The sequence below is a fragment of the Sprattus sprattus genome, assembly GCF_963457725.1.
Source record: "Sprattus sprattus genome assembly, chromosome: 11".
NCBI classification, from domain to species: domain Eukaryota; kingdom Metazoa; phylum Chordata; class Actinopteri; order Clupeiformes; family Clupeidae; genus Sprattus; species Sprattus sprattus.
Genome location: NC_137909.1, coordinates 8,672,124 through 8,694,029, shown reverse-complemented (window position 1 = coordinate 8,694,029; position 21,906 = coordinate 8,672,124). Strand labels below are relative to the sequence as shown.

At 40.4% G+C, this 21,906-nt stretch overlaps 4 protein-coding genes across 4 annotated transcripts in view; 3 read left to right on the top strand and 1 right to left on the bottom strand.

The window, feature by feature from the left end:
• Window positions 1–1,544: 1,544 nt before the first annotated feature.
• On the top strand, window positions 1,545–6,128 carry gpn3 (GPN-loop GTPase 3). The gene is made up of 8 exons (XM_080846990.1): window positions 1,545–1,723; window positions 2,020–2,128; window positions 2,335–2,502; window positions 4,802–4,926; window positions 5,015–5,130; window positions 5,331–5,427; window positions 5,574–5,702; window positions 5,955–6,128. The coding sequence occupies exons 1-8, from the start codon at window positions 1,676–1,678 to the stop codon at window positions 6,015–6,017; spliced, it is 855 nt and encodes a 284-aa protein (XP_080703116.1). The 5' UTR covers window positions 1,545–1,675; the 3' UTR covers window positions 6,018–6,128.
• A 584-nt stretch (window positions 6,129–6,712) lies between these two features.
• On the top strand, window positions 6,713–9,730 carry arpc3 (actin related protein 2/3 complex, subunit 3). The gene is made up of 7 exons (XM_080847955.1): window positions 6,713–6,835; window positions 7,364–7,463; window positions 7,666–7,742; window positions 7,929–7,997; window positions 8,129–8,255; window positions 8,487–8,581; window positions 9,525–9,730. Exons 1-7 carry the CDS (start codon window positions 6,830–6,832, stop codon window positions 9,585–9,587), a joined length of 537 nt encoding a protein of 178 aa, XP_080704081.1. The 5' UTR covers window positions 6,713–6,829; the 3' UTR covers window positions 9,588–9,730.
• A 1,351-nt stretch (window positions 9,731–11,081) lies between these two features.
• On the bottom strand, window positions 11,082–13,545 carry ube2g1b (ubiquitin-conjugating enzyme E2G 1b). The gene is made up of 6 exons (XM_080847105.1): window positions 13,340–13,545; window positions 12,635–12,737; window positions 12,457–12,554; window positions 12,160–12,338; window positions 11,842–11,956; window positions 11,082–11,217 (listed from the first exon to the last, which is right to left on the bottom strand). The coding sequence occupies exons 1-5, from the start codon at window positions 13,380–13,382 to the stop codon at window positions 11,870–11,872; spliced, it is 510 nt and encodes a 169-aa protein (XP_080703231.1). The 5' UTR covers window positions 13,383–13,545; the 3' UTR covers window positions 11,082–11,217; window positions 11,842–11,869.
• A 4,649-nt stretch (window positions 13,546–18,194) lies between these two features.
• Window positions 18,195–21,906, top strand: part of atp2a2b (ATPase sarcoplasmic/endoplasmic reticulum Ca2+ transporting 2b) — a gene marked incomplete at its 3' end in the record, with an annotated part of 40,637 nt that continues 36,925 nt past the window's right edge. The window contains exons 1-3 of the mRNA XM_080846972.1: window positions 18,195–18,615; window positions 19,402–19,419; window positions 19,534–19,616. Of these exons, the coding sequence (XP_080703098.1) occupies window positions 18,498–18,615; window positions 19,402–19,419; window positions 19,534–19,616 (219 nt within the window). The 5' untranslated portion in view covers window positions 18,195–18,497. The remainder of the gene's footprint in view (window positions 18,616–19,401; window positions 19,420–19,533; window positions 19,617–21,906) is intronic.

Genomic DNA, 21,906 nt, shown 5'->3' with positions numbered 1-21,906 from the left:
ATTACATTCTTGTGTAATGAGATCATGCTATGTAAGGTCAGCGAGGGTAGTCGGTGCATAATAAAGCATTTAAATAGCCTGACCTGTCCTGATGCACCTGTGTGCAACATTCATGTAATGTTGCTGGAGAAGCTTGCACACATGTTCTGTACTGTGAACTCCTGCAATTGTGCGCAAATAGTGCTTCTGTCCAGGTGTCAGCCGTGATTGCTTGAAGAGATATGTGGTTAGCCACACACATGTACACAAAACAAACAAGCTTACATTTTGGTTGCTACATATCAATGTTCACAGAACATCTGATTGCAGGACAATTAAGTAATTGGAAGTTAATATTAAAAATGAAGTGTTAATTACAGACTACTTGAAGTGTTAATTACAGACTACTTTAACAAATTGATAATTTGATAAATACAATTAAGATAAATGTTTGGCAGTATCATTTGACAAAGTGACTACTGTGCATCCAAATTAAAGTCAGTTATACCCTACCTGCAGAAATGGAGCCTCTGCCAAAGTCGTAGTTATCTGGATAGTTGCTAATAGAGGGTCTTTCATATGACGTGGAGGAGAGCATTTCTTTATCCTTGAATCAGTCGTCTCTTTACAAATTACACCTTATTAGAAGGGATTTAAAAAAAAAAAAAAAAAACACTACACAAATGTCATGACCGCATCATAGGCTCAATAAAGACGTTACTTCTAATTTTTGTGATTTCAATCCATGCACTTGTTTTGGGTCCTTTGCTAAAATTTGGTCGTCGAGGGAAAGCTTCCAGTTCCCCTCTCACATCTCATTTGTAGACCTATAATGTTTCCTTGGAGCACACGTTATCTGGTGCTACACTTATCAGGTTGCTGACAAGAGACCCATCATCAAAATTAGTTTTTAAATAAATGTTTCACCTACCTCCAAATCCGTTTGCGTGGTGTCCAAATGACCTAGAGACCCATTTGTTTTTGTTTGTTTGTTGTTATACATACACAACATAGACAATACATTAATCTAAACTACATTTAACATAGATTATGTCAATCCGCCCTGCTAGAATCAACATACAAAAATACTATTTATATTTCTTACCTGTCTGGCCAAAGGACACTTCTCGGAGGTATTTGGTGCATAATACCCCTACTAAAGTTATTTCCCTCGAACTTTACATGTTTTTTCATTTCCCGGCGATATTTCACAAGGGCCCAGCTAAACATGCAATTCAAGACTGACTGAGGAGAAAAGCTGATACGCCTTCGTAGCTGTCCGAGACAGTGACACATGAATGATGAATTAACAGATTTGCAAATTGCAAAGTAGCCTTACTTCACATCTTGCGTCAAAGACAGTGATGAACTGTGTATTAACACACTGATTGTATGGTACGGTGATGAAGATTCTTCTTATCGCCAATTAAACCTTAATAAACCTGCAGTTTAAGTCCGCGCAGCCAAAGATTCCAGATGTAGGTTACTGACCATCCGCTATAGATAAACAGTAACTTCGGAATTTGAGTTGCTAAATTTCAAATTGGTCCAAGGGTATAGCCGTAGCACAGCATTCAAGTGTGTGGTCTCGGCAAGTCGAATGTATGACTTACCCTTTATAAGACTGTAAATATCATACTGTGATATTTTAAGACGCCAAGAGTGTTGCTTTGACTTGTGGGGAAGACGTGTTAAGATGCCTCGCTATGCACAACTAGTTATGGGTCCTGCAGGTAGTGGAAAGGTATGAACACAATCTTATGTGGCTAGTCAAACTAGCTAGCTAGCTAATTAGTTGAATACAGAAGCGTGGTCTTGTATTGTTAAACGCTAGTAATAGAGTGTAACTGTGCCTGTGGTATTAACTTGCGTCCATCAGACACTTTATTTATAATATTTAACATCAGTTAATTGTGCAAACGTGACGTAGACGTATGCAGGCTCTTGTTTGGCAATGCCTGTGTCAGGATATCAGCATTGTGTATCAACCACTGGCGACTCTATCTTTGTGTCTAATGTGTATGCCGGTTGTTTGTATAGAGTACGTATTGTTCCACAATGCTCCAGCATGCGGAAACCATCAATCGCTCCGTTCAGGTCGTCAATCTGGACCCAGCAGCCGAACACTTTAATTATCCCGTCATGGCAGGTGAGTGAAACGGAGCTTAAACACACACACACACACACACACACACACACACACACACACACACACACACACACACACACACACCAGAAAAACAACAGAACATTGCTCTTAATTGAATGTACGATTTCACAAGCTTAAAGTGTCCAAAGGTCTTTTTTTAGATTACATTTCGCAGTTTAACATCTGCAGTGCTGTACATTTGTCAGACATCAGAGAGCTTATCCAGGTGGATGATGTTATGGAAGACGACACTCTTAGATTTGGCCCAAATGGAGGACTAGTCTTCTGCATGGAGTACTTCGCCAATAACTTCGATTGGCTGGAAGAGAGCCTTGGCCATGTAGAGGACGACTACATACTATTCGACTGCCCAGGTAGGGAATTTAATATGTTCAAACACAGTTTAAGTTTGAATTGGTCCAATGGATACTTAAATTACAATATCCCAATAGGCAAAGTCTGAGAAATTGTAAACTGTCTTTATGTGCAATTAATTGTCAGTCTAAATTTCTACAGTTCCCTTTCAGTTGATTCAGTCAGTACAACACAGATCGTATGGGATATCACACCAAAAGGTAGATGACGCGTGGTGACCTAGGGAGGCCACACTTGCCTACATGACCCAGGTCACCACAGTCTCCCCCTTAGTTCAAGCTCTCTTCACCTCACTTTGAACACCTCAACCCTTCATTTATCTGTGTTGGCCACCTACAAAAATATTGGCACCCCTGCACTTCTGTCAGATAATGCACCACTTCTCCCAGAAAATTGTTGCAATGACATGCTTTGGTATTCACATGTTTATTTATTTTGTTTGCATTGGAACATCCCCAAAAAATCCCACACAAAACTCCAAAAAAGGCCTGGACAAAATGATTGCCACCCTCAACTTAATATTTGGTAACACAACCTTTGGAAAAAATAGCTGAAATAAATCGCTTCCTGTAACCATGAATGAGTGTCTTACACCTCTCTACTGGAATTTTGGACCACTCTTCTTTTGCCAACTGCTCCAGGTCTCTCACATTTGAAAGGTGCCTTCTCCCAACTGCTGTTTTGAGATCATGCCACAGGTGTGCTATGGGATTAAGATCTGGACTAATCTCAGCCACTTAAGAACTCTCCAGTGCTTTGTCTTAACCATTTCTTGGTGCTTTTTGAAGTGTGTTATGGGTCATTGTCCTGTTGGAAGACCCACGTCCTCTGACGGAGACCTAGCTTTCTGACACTGGGCCCTACATTGCGCCCAAACATTCTCTGAAAGTCCTCAGATTTCCTAATGCCATGCACACAGTCAAGGCATTGGGTTCCAGAAGCAGCAAAGTAATGCCAAAACATCGGTCCACCTCCACCATGTTTGACTGTAGGGACCGCGTTCTTTTCTTTGAAGGCCTCATTTCGTTTTCTGTAAACTGCTGTACAAAAAGCTTTACTTTGGTCTCGTCTGTCTACAGGACGTTCTCCCAGAATGATTTTGGCTTCCCCAGGAAAGTTTTGGCAAACTCCAGTATGGCTTGTATTATGTCTCTGTCAGCAGTGGGGACCTCCTGGGTCTCCTACCATAGCGTCCCATTTAATTCAGATGGCGATGGATAGTGCAAACTGTCACTGTTGTACCCTGTGTCTGCGAGCAGCTTGAATTTGTTTTGGAGTTGTTCTAGATTTTTTTTTATCCACCATTCGAACAATCCTTTGCTTCATAGTGTCATCAATTTGTCTCTTCCTTCCACATCCAGGGAGCTTAGTGACAATGCCATGGGCTGTAAACATCTTGATGACACTGCTCACAGTGGACACAGGAACATTAAAATCTCTGGAGATTGTTCATGCTTTTCTACAATTTTGGTTCTTAAATCCTCAGACAATTCTTTGCTCTTCTTTCTTTTGTCCATGCTCAATGTGGAATAAACACACACAACACAAAGGTTAAATCAACTCTGCTCCATTTTAACTGGTTGCAAATGTGATTTCTATATTATCAGCATCTGTGAATTGCCACAGTTTTAAAACAAATGAAAGGAGCATTACATTCTTGAATTACAATTATTTCTAACAATTTTGAAAAGGTGCCAATGATTTTGTTCGATCCAGTTTTGGAGATTTGTGTGGAATCATCAGTCAGATTTGGCTGGTGAATACCAAAACATTTGTAATTGCAACAATGTACTAGGAGTATTGGTACATTATCTGACAAGTGCAGGGGTGCCACTATTTTTGTCCATGACTGTATATCTGGGTCATGTAGGCAGAGTTAATTTACTAAAAGAGAACATAAAGTTATGCATTTACTGTTCCCTGAAGGAGAGGAATGAAGTAGAACACATGTTTGCCCCGCACAGCAGCTAGTGCTGGGTTGAGTTGAGGATTAGACTGTGGTGATCTGGCTTATGTAGGAAGGCGTAGCCTCCCTACATCATCATGCGTCATCTGCCTTTTAAGCTTGAAAAGAGGTGTCTTCAGCCAGACATGATATCCCACATTATTTGTGTTGTGTTGAAACAGTGGTTATATGCATAACCTTATGATTTTCTTATGATGAAATAACATATTTCAGGTTCAGGTGAATTAAGCAGAAACAATAACAGATGCAAACAGTTTCCAGTACCCTTTAATGTACTACCAATGCAGATTGAAAAGAGGAACCGTTGACATCACTAGTAATTGCCTTTGCAGGACAAATTGAGCTGTACACACATCTCCCTGTCATGAAGCAGCTAGTAGAACATCTGCAGCAGATGGAGTTCCGAGTTTGTGGTGTCTTCCTTGTCGACTCCCAGTTCATGGTGGAGACTTTTAAGGTAACAAGATGAAACTTTTTTTGGTTGTTTTTGGATGAAAATATGAAACACTCATTACCAATTATTAACGCCAATTTTCCTTTTCCAGTTTATTTCGGGTGTCATGGCAGCTTTAAGTGCCATGGTGTCCCTGGAAATCCCTCAAATCAATATCATGACCAAGATGGACCTGTTAAGCCCGAAATCCAAGAAAGAAATTGAAAAGTATGTTTTAAAAGGTGGATTTATCTCTCCTTTTCTGGAATTCAATTTTATTTTAGTTTTTGTTCACTTTATTTACAAATTAACGCTAATGGAAGGTTCGAAAAGCTCGCCAAATACAATTTTAAATATTGTGCCGGATGGAGAAATACAGTAGAATACATGTATGCATGAGCTGAAGGGTACCTTTTTTTGGGGGGCAGATACCTGGATCCAGACATGTACTCAATGATGGAGGATAACTCGGTCATGATGAGAAGCAAGAAGTTCCATAAACTCACCGAAGCCATTTGTGGTCTGGTAGGTGGTCATTTACTGTTCAGTAACATACCATGCACTATTTCCACTTTAAATGACCCTCATAGCTGCCCTACAGTGATTATACAAAATGTGTTTTTACGGGGAAATGTAAGCATTCAGACACAGTTTGTGTTCTTTTCCCACAGATTGATGACTACAGTATGGTGCGTTTTCTACCCTTTGACCGCTCTGATGAGGAGGGCATAAGTATTGTTCTAAAGCACATCGACTTCTCAATTCAGTATGGAGAGGACCTGGAGTTCAAGGAGCCTAAGGTGAGGGGCATTACTTCACACATACCTGCCCATATATTATCATATCCATATCTTACATTACATGCTCTCATTACTTCACACATAACTGCCCATATATTATCATATCCTTGCTTACATTACATGCTCTTGCTAAAAGCTTTATCAATGTTCAAAGTTCATATTCATTTGTATACACACATGTTGGATATGAGAGAATGTAGTATAAGAATAGAGTAGAACATTTATTCAGTGGCTCCTTTTTTCCCTTTTCAGGAAACAAATGAAGATGAAGATCCTCTCAACACAAATTATGATGAACTCTTTCAAGATTCCTGAGAATTATCTCCTACTGCATATGTGGAAACATGTCTTAAATATTTTTTTATTATTGTCATTACTGTGTGTTTGTGTATATATTTATGTGAGCGGCAGAGGGAGCAGTGTGTGCATGCATTCATGGAAATAGGCTCCCACAACCTATGTTAAAAAAAAAAAAAAAAAAAAAAGTAACACAGTAACGAGGGAAAAACCCTGAAACGTGTTTTATGGTAATATTTTTTCAATAAAATGTATCGCATTTTGTGGTAATAAACACCATGTAGTGTTTTACCTGTTGGTAAAGGTGCCAGCTCAAGAGAAAATTAGCCACACATTTTGTCACCAGAAAGACCCTAACTTGGTGGTATCTAATTCTTTAATTAAGTTAATCATACTTAGATAAAAAAGAAACGGGCTAAAATGAGACCAGGTTTAAATAAACACAATATCTGGCTTCTAGTTGATTTAATTTGCAGTGGTTTGAAGCACTGCAACATCTCTGTTTAAGGAGTGTAGTAAAACATTACATATTTGGTACATGAGAAGATCATTATTCAACCTAACGATCATTAACTACAGATTTGTTGACAATATGCTATGCTGACAACAAACTGTGTGGCTAGATCATGTTGCTTTTGCAACGTCCAGAGGTTTGAAGAGGGGGTTCGTTCGCCCAGGGCTTGAACTGACTGCCACTGCCTCCTTACGTTCTGAAACGCCCAGCTCCTCCTCTTGCTAAGCTTTCAGTATAGGGTGGGACAGCGGAAACGGCGTCTGGCTACGCTGACATTTCGTTTTATATTTGTGGAAAACCTTAAATCTTCATCACAATGCCGGTAAGTTTAGCTAAGCGAAATCATTTACAAAAAAAAACAATAAGAAACTACTAAAATACGTGGACATGGAATGATGCCTAACCAGCCTAACGTTACGTGCCCAGGCTAGGCACTAAAGTAGCTATCGTTAACTAGCACTAAGGCAACGTCTGATAGACATCCATGCATCTGCAATTAAGGCATAGTGAGTTATTTCTGCGTCAGGCAATTTCTAATTCGCTCTAAATTAAATAAACGAGCAATTGTGTCGTCCTATGATATTGCCAATGCTTGGCATACATTGTTAAACCTGCTTTAGCCTACAAGGTAAGGTTAGCAGGATAGCGTTAGAATTGTGTTAACGTGAAGTCAGGAAATCTACAATGTTCGATCGAGATTGGATGTTAAACGTGTTGCAATCCTCTGTTGTGTTAGGCTGTGCAACGTTTTGTGTAATGTATAGTTGACCCAAGTTAGTTAGCGTTTATCATCTGTGCAGTTCTGCTAACGATAGCTAATGCTGACTGTCATACTTCCTGTTTTGCATAGGCATACCATTCAGGACTGATGGATTCCGACACCAAACTAGTGGGAAACATGGCACTGCTTCCACTTAAAACGCAATTTAAAGGACCTGCTGCCAAAGAGAGTATGTTCTTACTACTACACATTGTCAAGGAGGTTTTCATTTATTAATAGCAAAATTATGTTCTTCCGCTTTGTCGCACTGAATACGCTTCTTCCTTATTTGACAAGCTTACTGCCTTATTTGGCAGGCTTACTGCCTTTGGCTGGAGGACATCATTTTTCTTCTGTGTACTAACTGTGTTTGTGTTGTTTTGCTATTACAGCCAAAGACACGGATATTATTGACGAGGCCATTTATTACTTTAAAGCTAACGTGTTCTTCAAGAATTATGAAATTAAGGTGAGAAACGTACAGAAGTAGCATACACAGACATTTTACTTCCAATTCCTTGACATGCCTGAACCTGCTCTGTACATTTCTGACTCCAAAGGTTTAGTTATGGCTAAACCTAAATTTACTTTGTGTCTTAAACACTGATCAGAGATCCCTTTTATAAATTAACTGAAAAATGCAATTTTTTTACAGAATGAGGCTGACCGGACATTGATCTACATAACACTGTACATCTCTGAATGCCTCAAGAAGCTTCAGAAGGTAGTTAAAGTCTCAATCTCTAAGTGCATAGCACATGACATTTAAAACCCTGCACTTTGTTCATTCTTTTAAGGAAGTTTGACTCAAAATGATGTGTGTATGAACCACAATCTGGTCTGTGTGGTTTACAGTGCAGCTCAAGAGGCCAGGGAGAAAAGGAGATGTATACACTTGGAATTACTAGCTTCCCCATCCCAGGGGAGCCTGGCTTCCCACTCAATGCCATGTATGCCAAGCCCACCAACAAGCAGGAGGAAGGTATTGCCATGGTTTTCAAACTCTGCAATAATAATAAGTTGAAATTAATTTGGCCTGTTCCTAGTGTATTAAGCAAATGTATGCTTGGCTTAAACAGTGCTTTATCAGGCATTCTTCTGGTGTCCATCATCTGATAATCTGAAACAAAATGCCTTCACTGTAAATTAATAATTTTTCTAGAGGGGTTCCAAGTGACTGATATGAGTCTGTTGTTTGATGTGCTGTGTTCAGAGATCATGAGGGCCTACCTGCAGCAGATCCGACAGGAGACCGGCCTGAGGCTTTGTGACCGTGTGTTTGATCCCCAGACAGACAAACCAAGCAAGGTGAGCGACATTACAGCAGAGGTCTCTCCTTCCTGCAGTCACAATTACAGAGGCAATCCAGGCAGGACACTCCAGTTTATAACCTCCCACCCACTTAGCCATAAATTGCCATGAGAAGGCCTACCAACAATCTGAACTCTTTCTATCATACAATGTCTGCATAGTCCTACAGAGCAGTTTTATATGACTTATTGGAATTGCCAAGACATGTCTGTTTCGCTTAGGACGGTTCCTAACTGATTGAAATGACCCAGAAGTGTCTAAGTGGCAGCCATGATAAGAGCTGATCGAATTCTCTAAATGCTGAAGGAAAGGTGCTTCGGTGTTTTCTTTTGTATTTCGTTCAGCATAGGGTACACTGGAGCAAAGGAGATAGTACCATCCCACAATTTGTTGCGGTTTCTTTTCTCAATGTGATCTATATCAATAACATCCGCCTTCGCATAATTAGTAGCCTAGTGTAAGTGTATTCGGATTCTCTTAGAACCGTGGTTGAATTTTCCTAAGGTCCTTATGAATTCTGATTCACATATTTCGTTGACCTCATGACGTTTTCCATCGAGGTCAAGGAAAAGGACTTTCTGGCCGCAGCACATGAATCCTTCATACATTTCTAGCAAGCCATGAACCTTTCTAGAGAGACAATTAACATTTCTCCATTTTACATGTACACTGAGTTTACCTATTTTACATATGAATTGTTGTCTACAAGCAGCAGTAAATGTGAAAAATCTTCCAAAACAAAAATCAGTTCAAGGGATTAGATAGCATCTTGTAGGCCAGTGTTAATGCAGTGCTATCTTAGAAACAAGCTGTTGATGAAATGCATAGTTCAGAAGCCGATAATCTTAAAGCACAGTAATATTATAACCTGTTTTTACTCATAGGAAGGCATACCTCCCCATGCTGATTTTGTTTTCTAATTCGTTTTATTGTCTTGCAGTGGTGGGTCTGCTTTGTGAAAAAACAGTTCATGAACAAAAGCCTATCTGCTCCTGGACAGTAGATGGCACCTCAAGATGCCTGCTGGTACATATGTCTGTGCAATGTGTAAGAAGTGTTTTTTATGTCCATTCCCCCTCTTGTATGTGCATTCACATACCTATGTTTGGCCAATTTTTGTACTCACTCAGTTAAATCTAATCAGGTTGTGCTTAAGCTTAATAAAATAAACAATCTTTAAAACAAAACTGTGGTTTCTTTTTATTGAAGAAAGACAAAATATCTTTATTTTTGTATTTATTGGGCATAAATTACAATGACTTGGTAACTCAAAACACCGACAACTTAAGTACTATAAAGAATGAATGCTATTCTCAGAGTATGCACATCTTACTTACTGAATTCTATACCCTTTGTTAATGAGGAAAAACATCTATATTGCTTGATGTCATCTGTCATCACTGACCCAGTTCATCTGACTAAACACTCAAGAAAGTAATGCACAAAGATCCTCCTAAAAAGCCTCACACTAATGAAACATGACCATAAAGAGTGTGGCTCACGCTTTGTAATTGGCTTCACCCTAGTACTTATCAAATAAAAACCATTATAAAGTGCTTACCAATAGAGTAAAGAGGGAAACACTTGGTGCAGGTGAATCTAAAAATAACTTATTTCACTTAATTGTGCATAATTGGGGGGGGGGGGGGGGGGGGGGGGGGGGGCAGTGTGAAGTTATATGGTTACATTACACAAATCAAAATTAAACTGATGACCATGTGAAAACGGTGGGGGATTGAAGCATTTGACAGCAGCATTACAACTAAATTAGCTCTTTACAAATCCAACAGTATTTAGTGGCAGGTTACAAACAAAAAAAAGACAACCTGTCTGCGAACAGCAAAACCAGCCCGAAAACCACAATCCCATTGACCTTGTTTCAGAAAGGACTTTTGTGGAAGACTAAAATTAGGCTGACCAATGTAATATTTAATATGGTCAGTATTAGCCACCAGGTGGGTAAAAAGGCTAGTCTTATACTACTCTGCTTACTGTTAAACAAACATGATGCTGGGTGTTCAGACATTTCATCGACATTGCTATGGTACAGCACATATTTACATACACAAAAAATACTTCTTTTGAGATTATGCAATAATACAAAAAATATGCTCTATCCCTCAAGCAGATATCTGACATTTTTGGTTTGTCCAAAACAGTTGATTCAAAACCAATCCATAAGAAACATCCTGACATCGATTTGACATCACTGGATTCCTTGCTTGCAAGAAAAACAAATTAAGGCAGCAGAAAGAGCGTTAACCCTCTGTTGGGAGACTTTTGCATCATAGCTTTTCTTCTCTCCGGGAGAGGAGGGGGCTATGGTGGAGAGTTACTGATGTTTCAATAACTTAAATCTCAAATACCCGAAATAGTATAATATTGTAAGATGGCTCAGTGGCAGGAGAACAAAGAAAAGGGGAAAAACCATGCAATACATCTCAATAAATAGAGGAAACGCACATAAAAAGGTAGGGAGAAGAACCAGGAAACGGAGGAGGAGAAAATCAAGATGGCCTTGTTTTAAATGTAGCTGGCTTTAATTCCATCTCCCAGTGACACGGTGCAAAAGTCTGTTAAGGGTTGACAGGTTGTAAAGTCATCCCCTTTTTCCTTTTTGTTGGGGGGGAGGGCTGAAAGACAAATAGCAACACAATTACAAGAAGATTTACAGTTTCCCACAGGTCCCTGCACCAAATCTGAATTTGTACCTGCTAATAACACTCCTACTGTTTGGGAGGTTTAAGACTGGATATTCAATGGATATATCCAGTTAATTCAGAATGTTTTATACACCCTACAATAAAACAAAAAGCTGTATGCTACAAAACAAAAGAGTATATATTTGTGCACTGCTTAGTCTATTAAAAAAAATGCAGAAGTCTCCGCTTCAGGCAAGAGGGCCTTTTTACATTATGTCACATCCTACCAGAACCACCATGTCTGGGGGATCAGATATTTAATGGGGGCCAACTTGATAAAATGGTGCCTTCCTGTAATGGCAATATTTCCATTAAATAACATTGGCTTTGAATACCAGTTCTCTCTAGTTTAAAGTAACTGGGTACCTGCTGCAGCACAGTGCTAGCAAATATATCACCTAAATGGATGAGTAAGCATGCTACTTAAACGGTTGTTAATGTTTACTAGCTAGTTATGAGGTGACACTTACTAAGTGTTTTTCTGATTAAGGTATTTTCATGAGAAAGTATTTTTAATGAGAAAAAAAACCTAAAAAAGCAAAACTTGACACTCACGCTTGGTATGTCTCAGCAGTAGCAAATCCTAGTCGAACGCCATCTCCTGGCTTTTCCGCACACAACGTGCTACCTTTCTCTTGAATTCACCATTGGGGTCTTCCCTCCACTCTTTCTGTGGTGATGGAAAACCAAGTTACACCCAGCCTAAACATGCACCGATCATTATGCTTTCCTTTACACACAGCCAAAACATTCACTACCTATTTCTTCCTCCAATCTACAGCACTTTACCCCAACCTGTTGGGAGTCTAACTGGAGCACTGATGTCCAACTCAATCATATTAACAATACACAGAGCTAATCTTGTGGACTCACAGCAGCATCTACATTAGCAGGTGAGTCTCCGTTAGGGTCTGCTAGCATAGAGATCACACTGATCATGATTGTCTCGACGGTGTGGATGGGTAGCCAGCGTTCTTCTGGTTTCTCATAGCCAAACTTGTCCTCTCCGGGCTCATGCAGGATCGAGATGCACACATCACCATTCTTGGCCACTAAGGTGCAAGCAAGATTTTGGAAGCCAGTTAATAAATGATTGCAGTCTTATTCATCTGTACTTCTGCTGATTCTTCAAATGTTACTTAACTATAATAGATAGAGCAAGAACATTACCATTTGGGTGCCAGAGTTCTGTGACAAACTTCATCTTTGGAGGACGATGAGGGTAATCGTGAGGGAAAGTCAAATTTGCTTTAAAAAATCCCCCTTCACTATAACATAAAAAGAAAAACATTAATTGTATGACTAGTAACTTTTTTCACAAACGACACTTAATAAACATATTACTTACAACAGTGTGTCTTGAGGCCCAATGACGACGACTTCCCACTGGTAGATGTCATCATCATCGATGAGACCAGCCGAAAAGCCTTCCACAGGGTTCTTGTTCAATTCTGTGAGTCAGGGACATTGAGCAAGCAATACAATCAGACTAACAACGTGGGAAGAGACATGCGGACACCGGTACAATGAAAGACACAAGCCCCATAATTGAAGATTATAGTCATGATTTCAGCATGTAACGAAAAACTAACCACGGCTTACTCAGTAGGCCAAGGCCTGGTGCACCTTTGTCGACTCATTTAGCTTACCCTAGCCCATAGTTGGTTACCTACCGTCAGCTAACGTACGCTTTTTGGGACAGATGTTAGCCTGCACCATTATTTAAACTTCCACAAGAAACCAACCCGTTCAATTCCAATATTGTCTTAGGAGATGGTTTGTGGAGATGTCATACTAGCTTTAGCTACCCACAGTGAGCTGGCAAACGTCTGAACGTACCAACAAACTAGCGAAGAAGTTGAGTTAGCTAATGTAAGCTATATATTGTACTGCCTCTCAGTGGAATATTTGCAATTCAAAAAGGTAAGGATAGTGTTAACTTATCTAAACTTTACACCACAGTTATTTTATTTTAAGGAGATGCCTATTGCAAGTTAGCTAGTTAGCTTCAATGCTAGCTGTACACCGGTTAGCCTACAGCAGCTCAGTTTACCTGCCAGTTGTTTTCGAAGCAGCAAAGCTGATTGCTCGGTCATGGTCGTGGATGGGTTTTATCGCAGTTGCCTCCCAGATGAAAGCAAAAAGAACACCAACAACTGTCTAACTGAATCTTACAGGGTAGTGCTATTTGGACCCCAATAATGTCAGCTAACGTTATCTGTCACAAACTCTTCTGGTACCCTGCTGTTTTTCTGTTGGTGTTAGATTACTCATGCCGCATGCGCCTTTCTTCATCTTCTTTAATGGTTTCATGGGGAATCCTATACAAAAAGAGGCGGTACCGCCACCTATTGAGCTGGAATGTGAAATCAGGGTGATCAGCACAAAACATGCAGGTTGGATAAAACGGCTGTGTTCTTTTTCCAGACATTAGATATGAAACACAGAATCACAATGCTAAAAAGACCATTCAAAGAAATGTGTCTGAAATCAATCTAACTGACTACATGATGACTTCCAAAAGAGATTCAAGTGGCCTTTCCTGCTGTTCTTCTCCCAATGACTTATGATCAAAATGCCTTAAACAAAAACTCACTTACAGTTAAAGTTTTGCCACATAAGGAGGCAGGATTTTCGCTAAGTGCAAGAATAGATTGACAGTATAGGCTTTAATTAATTTAAAGATCATATAATTCACATTGTCCCAATATCCAGAGAAGATGGCACTCCACACTTGACCTCCACAATTGAACTGTCACCCTTCTCTTGAGGTGCATAGCAAACTTGTATTTGTGACCCCTTGAACCCCTTTAAGTACCTGAGTTTCTGAGTGTCCCCGCATGCATTTCCGCCTCAGCAAAAGAGCATAATACTCTCCTGTGACCGAAGTGCAAAGTAGACAGAGGGGAAAATAGAGTGGTGGACTGACCTGTTCTGCATTTGTCCTGTTCAATAAGAATAGTGTCCTGTCTTCCTTCTCCTGCCTTCGTTTCCTCCCTCACACTTGTTCAGTCTCCTGTCTTCTTCTCTGAATCCTACTGTCTTGCATTTTAATCTCTTAATCATGTGACACTGAGGCTTTTGGCATCTATCTATTACATGTGTAGTTGAGCATAATACACATTCTGAAATCTGTGGAAGAACTTTGCCAGAGCATCTGCTTCTACAGTTTCATTCACATGTAAAAGGTGTAGGCTAGTTTAAAGCACCAGGTTTTAGAGTTTTATATTTAGTTATTCAAGTGTTTTGTAAACAATACCCTCTCCTCTCTTTTGAAATTAAGACATGTTTCTTTACAAATATTATGGTCCACATGAAGCAGTCTCAAAACTGTTTTCCAAGACCCCAGTGACATATTTTAAGCTATTATAACACTTGAGCAGGCAAACAAAAGACAAAAAGATGTTCGGTCAATGTATTGAAATGAAAAATAGATGTTTAACTGCTAAGCAGAATGCAATTTCATGATCCACACAATTTTGGAAATGGGCCGCCCTCCTCATAAAATGATATACATTAAGTGCGAAAGTTAGCCTACACTGATAGCCACAAGGGGGAGCACAAGGCCATTCAGTCTGTCTGTTAACCGAATTCATCTGCGTTCACCGTCATCTGCAGATGCAAAAGAAGGTAATTTACAATATCACGATGACATACGTTTCCGCAGAAAACCTTTCAGTTTACTGTCTTGTGTGCCTGTTAATTTAGCTGGGAGTTCGGATCACGGAGGCACTCTGTCGCAGAGTCTTCGCCTTGCTTTTCACCATCTGGTCAATTATTGGCCGGCACATGAGCCAAACATCGAGTGTTTATAGGAAGGACAGTTAGGACTTCGTACATGAAGTCATTAGAATGTGCAGGCAATTAAGAAAGTTTTCAATGATTTTGCCACAAGTGGGAGTTTAATGGTGGGCTGCTTGATATGTTACAGAAGGCAGGATGAACATTCTGCCGTTTACTAAATCCATGGGTGATAATTACAACAGGGCGTGTGGGGTGGGATACATGGGCTGCCAAGTATAACAGACCTTATTTTGTTTACAGAACGCATTGTGTGCGACCAAATATTAAGGAATTAATTCAACCAAGTAAGCCTATTGTAATTGAAGCCAAATTGTGTAATTTCCTCGCTATCATACTTTACTTATTGCTTAAGTAGAATGTACACTCTGGGATAACCCTCCTTTCAAACCTGGGCTCTGACTGACATGCTGTGTGGACTGTCAGGTTAGCTGGAAATACACTCTGCTTTACAGGATATGGAGAGGCTACTGAACATTAAAGACAAACCAGCCCACCTCATCACAAGACCACAAAACAAAGACCATTAAACACAATAACAAAAAGAAGGCACACTGAAAAGAAAGAACTTAAGCATGAAGAAATCCTTAATTGATATGAAAGATGTTCCCAAAATAGACTTGAACCAACACATATCAAACATAACAACACTACCAAAATCAAACTGCCTCTTTCATATCCTTTTCTTTTTTTTTTTTTACCTTTTTCCTGTAAAGTTTTGTCAGTGCCACGGTTCTAAATTGAATCTGTAACTTCTTGCTACAGTTAGCCATAGCAGAGGTTACAGATTCAATTTAAATCCGTTTGGATAACTGTAGCAAGAATTACAGATTCGAACCGTGGCGCTGACAAAACTTTACAGGAAATAGGGTAAAAAAAAAAAAGGATATGAAAGAGTAAGTTTGATTTTGGTAGTGTTGTTATGTGCTTGTTAAGGTATATTTGATGTGTTGGTTCAAGTCTATTTTGGGAACATTCCATCTTTCATATCATGTTTTGTGGTTCTGCCATGTGGGCCCTTCCAAACTAAGAGCAATTGTTGTCCATAACCAAGACCGCATTCCCTCTAGATCAGACGAGACAAGGTGTCAGACATGTGGTGACTTCCATTTCCCTGTCAGGTTCTCGGCAGTACTGAAGACTAAATGAAGCGTTGTACCTTTAGTCTACTGACACATACACACAACCTTTAATTTATCCTTATCATACTAGGCTTGCCCATCTTGACAGTTAGGGTATTATTGTAATTCATTCTGACAAGTTCACTTGACATTACATTATTCAGTATAATCAATTTGTTATTGTGGATTTATCAATGGATACTCACAACTGAGCTATTTTATGAGATTGAGGCCTAGCTCCCATAGCTCCATGACATGTCTGATGAGCTCTTTACGGGAAAATATTGTAATGTTTCCTAGATCCAAACAAATACACATACATGTTAACATACAAATAAACAAATATCTGATATGACCATTTCATATCATACGCATTATCTACTGGTTCGGTGTGGGAAAAGATGGAAAGAATTATGGGGGTATGGTAAAAATACAAGTCCTAAATTAGGGTGACAAAGTAGGCCTCTTCTGACCATGACTAACTGTTTTTGGTCTTCATCCACTCTCCCTACACTGACCAAGACTGTTTCTTGAAAGTATAGTTGAGCAATCACCATGATAACTGTTGAGAGAGAGTGTTCAAAATAAAAGTCTTTTCATCATTTATGGCAGTTTTTTGACGCCTTCGAGAAATGCACTCCTAATCTCCAGCAGAGATCCATGTGACTTAAGGATAGGAAATATAATGGGAATGTATATGTTCTGACAAAAATAACATACTAATGGTGAAGTAGTTCCTCTTAAAGAGAGGGAATGTGATCTAACTAATATAAGTGTTGTACATTGAAATTCTGATGTGATAAGCTATGAAGAGCAAAAACATAGTGCCATCACGACTGTTATGAAGAATAATACCTTTTTGGAATGATAACAGCTCGCTGTGAGATAACCCCACGCTTATCACTCAACATCATGGCTGGGCTCTTGTGATGCTACTTTGATAGGAACTAAGCTATTTAAAGAACCTACACATGGGTACTTCAGTGAAGGAGCCTGTCAGTTTTCTATGCCTAACTTGAATGAAGACAGTTCTCATGTTAAGAGTTGAATACATCAACATCTAATTTAAGCATACCATATAACCCTAAACTACAGCTAGTTTCTCAGGCTGCTACTGTGTAGTGATAACTAGATTTAAACAAATAAAATACACCGGGGGCCCTAGGAGGGAAAGAAGAAAGCTTTTTAGACCGTTACTACATCCAGTCGTCAGATCATTGCAGATTTCTTCGCTGACCGCTATTGCTTAAGAGTGACTTAAATGGTAACTTAATGACAGGGTACTTCTGTCCACAAACGTGTTCGTCAGCAAAGAGGTGAAGGGTCGCATGCACCGACTTTAGGTCTCATTATGGAGTGTTAACACATCACACGTTGGAGGTTGTGTTGTCCCGGCACCGTCAAAGTTACTGACTGTTAAAAGCTACCAGGTACCCACAAACTTGTCAGTTGGTGTTACATTATCGAAGTGCGACGTTCGTTCTTGTGGTTTTGCATTTCTGAAATACTCTTATGGATTCACATCGTAAATACAACTTCCAGGCAAAATTCTATATTGCACTCTTTCATTATTTTACGCATGTTCAAACGGACTCCCCTTAGCCAACACATTTGCATCGGTCAGCTGATTCGCTGGAAGAGAGAAACTGACTTGGGAAGAAAAGGGATTTCCGGAGTTGTTCCAGCCAATGAGCGCTTTCCACATGCGGACACCGAAAAGTGCATGCGGATCAGTCGACGGGGACTGAAGAGAAACGCTATTGGTCCTGATGGTGATAGTGCGCCCCGGCTCCGTCATACTGCAACTCAAGGAATGAGCTGAAGATACGGCAGGATCCGGAGCATTCACCAGCGTATACTTTATTTTTAGAAATCGAACAAGGGCGAGGGAAACCACCAACAGACTTTTCCAGTTGCTCACAAGGTGCTGGGAAACGACAGATAAACCCATAAACTTGTTCTTCCTTGTTGTGCTAATACGCTTTCCACGTTCTTTTGTGTAACGAGTGTGCCGACTCCGTTTTAGCTGTAGCCAGCGTTAGCAAGTAAGCTAACCATTAGTTAGCATGGTTTCGCAATTAACTAACGTTAGATGATCAGAAGTACTCAGACTGGTTAAGAGTTGTACCTTATTTTTTTTTATCCTTAACCTCAGGTCAACGTTTTGCGGCATTCTATCTTTATTTTTTGTCGCAGATTTTTGAGAAGATTTTGTTGGTAGGGATTCGCTCGAGGTGGCGGCAGGGATTGATTCAGTGAAAAACTACTGTCATCAAGCGGCCATCCACTATGGAGAACACTCACACGAAGACAGTGGAGGAAGTTTACAGTAACTTCAATGTAAATGAAAGCACTGGGCTCAGTTTGGATCAAGTGAAGAAGCAGAAGGAGAAATATGGACCTAACGGTAAGTGGTTTCCTAACATTGGCTTATATCTAACGCTTTTCACATAATTTGTCATATGGATATTCTGTACCCGTTTAGTCATTATTTGGTAAATAAGTTTACTTAGTTATCTACAACCAACGTTACAACAGAGTTGTAAGGCCTAGTTAACCACCATTTACAACGCGGCGTTCAAACCGGCGTCCTTTCGAGAAAAGACAAGAGAAACGAAATTGCTGACGTCACGATGGCGTAGCTTGCGCCCTCGTGGGTCGAGCTACAGTGCAGTGAATACTAGCCGCTTTAGCTACGCTAAAACTAGATCCTGTTACACTTTGAAAACAAACAAAAAGACCTTAGTGTGTTACTCTGGCTCGTATCCTGTCGGGTTGAAGATTTGAACATCATAGTTCAAGAATGAATGTGGATTTGAGTTCAGGCCTTGTGACTGACAATCACCCCTAGTTCTGTTTAGCCAGCCTTGAGACGTGACATGTCTCATTTAACTGCTGGTCTTATGAATATGTGTAACTAATTGCTGTGTGAGTGACCCTTGGCCACATCAAAAGGACATTTCTCGAATGTGCTCATATATATTCAGGTTGAACGTACGGTTATTTTTGTCCAGTTTGTTTTTTGAAAACTCTTTTGCAAATGAACTTAATTTGAAGTTCAACACAAGTCACCAACCTTACAGCTCAGCTTTTGTGAAATCCAACAGCATTTCAAAATTATTTCCTGTGCCAATAACATATCTGTGTTTTCCCCATTGATGCGGTGGCCCTCTGTCCTGTGGATACTCTACAGAACTGCCTGCTGAGGAAGGTAAATTGCGAGTTTATTTTTTATTTACCCACAAGGTAGATTGAGACTGGCTGTGCATACAATTCCTACAGCTGGATGTTGCAGACATTTGTGGACTTGTTTAATGTTTTCCAGGAAAATCATTATGGGAGCTTGTCATGGAGCAGTTTGAAGACTTACTTGTGAGGATTCTGCTTCTAGCAGCCTGCATATCTTTTGTAAGTATAAACACTGAGTCTACTTTTTTAAATCACAGACAAGCTTGTTGTGTCACCAGTCAAGGTTATTGCATTGCGATGGGTGTTTAGTGTGATTTAGGCCTAAGCCGGGTGAAGGTTAATGTTGGAGAGTTGTTGCAAAGTTATGCACCCACTGGTGAACACTTGTTTTGTCCTGGGGAGAATCTTTGGCATATTGTCAAACTAAAATATTGGACATGCAGGTATTATTAAACGGCTTACTGTACTGGATGTGGGGGGTTCGGATTCATCCCTTTTTTTGAGCAGAAGATTACTGCTGCAGTCCCCTAAAATACCTTCCGTTAAGATTTCTTCCCAAAAGTCCCTAACATTACAGCACTTGAATAGCATTAGCAGTGGAATCTCACAGGTGGTATAGTCAGGTTAGTAGTCTAATATTTGGGAATCAAATGCCAGTAATTTAAGAGTAAAAGGGATGAGTAGTCTCACCACATTAGTGGACAGAGTAATGGATTTCCCACTTGATACTGCAGGACTTGTCGTGAGCCACACACGTGTGTGTGCGTGCCTGCGTGTGGGGGGTCTGAAATGACTCTGAAGGAATGGCAACCATGACATCGTGTTGACAGGCTGTTTAGAAAGTGATGCCCTCTCAGAATGGCAGGGACGCCACTGATGAGGCTCGAGTTACTGTGAGTTACTGGAGCAGGTGCTCGCATGGTCCCTGTGCTCGCCCCTTACCCGGCTGTCTTCTAGGTCTTTAATCCATAAACACCCCCCCTCCTTCTCACCATTATACTGCTCTGTTTGATGTCAGCCAGCAGCCTGGTGACTGTTTGTGACGCAAGTGTTTACAAGGCAAACATAGCCCACATATTAGAGACTGTGTGGAGCTGAGAGAGGGAGAGTGAAGTGTGAAGGTATAAAAGATGGGTGTCCTAATGGGGTGGTATTCACCCCTCTGTGACCTGGTTCTTGTTTCCCTCTTCTTGGCAAGTACCGGCCTACTGCTGCTGATTGCACTGGGGTCTGGTGCTGATGGTATGTGGAGCACTGGCTTGCCACTGAGGTTACACACTCACACTCCTACTTACTCTTTAAATGCCTTGAAGGAGTCGGCCTTGAAGGAGTCTGTTGGCACATATACATGCACAGAGCCTTTCGTTTCTCTGTGTACATAAGGAAAAAAATATCAACCACCACTTCAAATACAGAGACCAACAGGCAGGGTTCCTTTTGCATTTGCCTGTCATGTTCACTTTTTTCCTTCTAAGCCCACTTCCTACGGGTCTGTGTTGTTTCAGTCAGCAGTTTGCAAACCATCACCCCACTTAAAGTGTCTTTGTGAAGGATCTACGGTCCGCACGTATGCATAAGACGAATGCCTCCATAAAAGGCAGGACACATTTAATCTCATTGATTGAACCTGTGTTCGGTTAACAATAGCTCTTGGTTCCCCCCCACAACGAGCAAAACTGCAAACAGACTCTTGAAGGCTCATTTTCTTGTGTCCGCTTTGATAGGTTACTCTTTTTGAAAGTAGGTTACACAGAGTAGCAGCAGCAGGAGGCAGAGAGTTTTGTGTGACACATTTCGTGATCAGGCCCAGACTGGGTCTCCGAGGATGTGCAATTGTCAGAAGGACGGAACGAAAAATAGAGTAGTATTTGTGCTAAAATCTACTCCTTGTGTTTTTAATTTCAAGACTGAATGTTAATGAAATTAACCCACATAAATGTTTAGCAAGGATAAGTGCTCATTAAGGGTTACGGTAATATTGTGGTCCCCTATAAAGAGAACATTCGACGGGCTGGAATTCCTCTGGCACTGCGCTTGAATAATCAAGACCAAGTGCCCTGGCATCATCTTCCACATCACTTCTTCATAATGATGACTCACTCCAGAGAAGTGTTGCGTTGGATGTCTGGCCACCAAGGCAGCTTTTGGTCAACGGGCCAAGTACACGATCGACAATAGCTGTTGAATCATCATTGCATCAACTCCCATCAGTCAGACTCTGGGCTCTCAGGTGCAAAGCAGTTCCAAAGGGATTTCGCACTTTTATTTATTTATTTATCTGCTCCCTGTAATCCCGTGACAATGTGTACAGTTGATTGTCCCCAAGAGAACAATTTTCTCTCTGATTTTAGTTGAGGTAAACGTGTGTGCAGTTTCATCATAGGGATAGGGCCAGTCGTTGTGGAACTCCTCTGTTTCATGACTGTCCTAAATCAACCACTGGTGCAGAAGGGGAGGGGAAAAGAGGGCTATGGAAATGAATCCCCACTCAAGAGTCCCACGGAGAATG

Coding starts and splice junctions, on each gene's coding strand:
- gpn3 (XM_080846990.1), top strand. CDS start 1,676: ATGCCTCGCTATGCACAACTAGTTATGGGTCCTGCAGGTAGTGGAAAG. Junction 2,129..2,334: donor TAATTATCCCGTCATGGCAG/GTGAGTGAAACG, acceptor TACATTTGTCAG/ACATCAGAGAGCTTATCCAG. Junction 5,131..5,330: donor TCCAAGAAAGAAATTGAAAA/GTATGTTTTAAA, acceptor TTTGGGGGGCAG/ATACCTGGATCCAGACATGT.
- arpc3 (XM_080847955.1), top strand. Junction 7,998..8,128: donor GCCTCAAGAAGCTTCAGAAG/GTAGTTAAAGTC, acceptor TGTGGTTTACAG/TGCAGCTCAAGAGGCCAGGG. Junction 8,256..8,486: donor CACCAACAAGCAGGAGGAAG/GTATTGCCATGG, acceptor TGCTGTGTTCAG/AGATCATGAGGGCCTACCTG.
- ube2g1b (XM_080847105.1), bottom strand. CDS start 13,382: ATGACCGAGCAATCAGCTTTGCTGCTTCGAAAACAACTGGCAG. Junction 12,738..13,339: donor GCTTCGAAAACAACTGGCAG/GTAAACTGAGCT, acceptor CCTGACTCACAG/AATTGAACAAGAACCCTGTG. Junction 12,339..12,456: donor AGAACTCTGGCACCCAAATG/GTAATGTTCTTG, acceptor CTTGCACCTTAG/TGGCCAAGAATGGTGATGTG.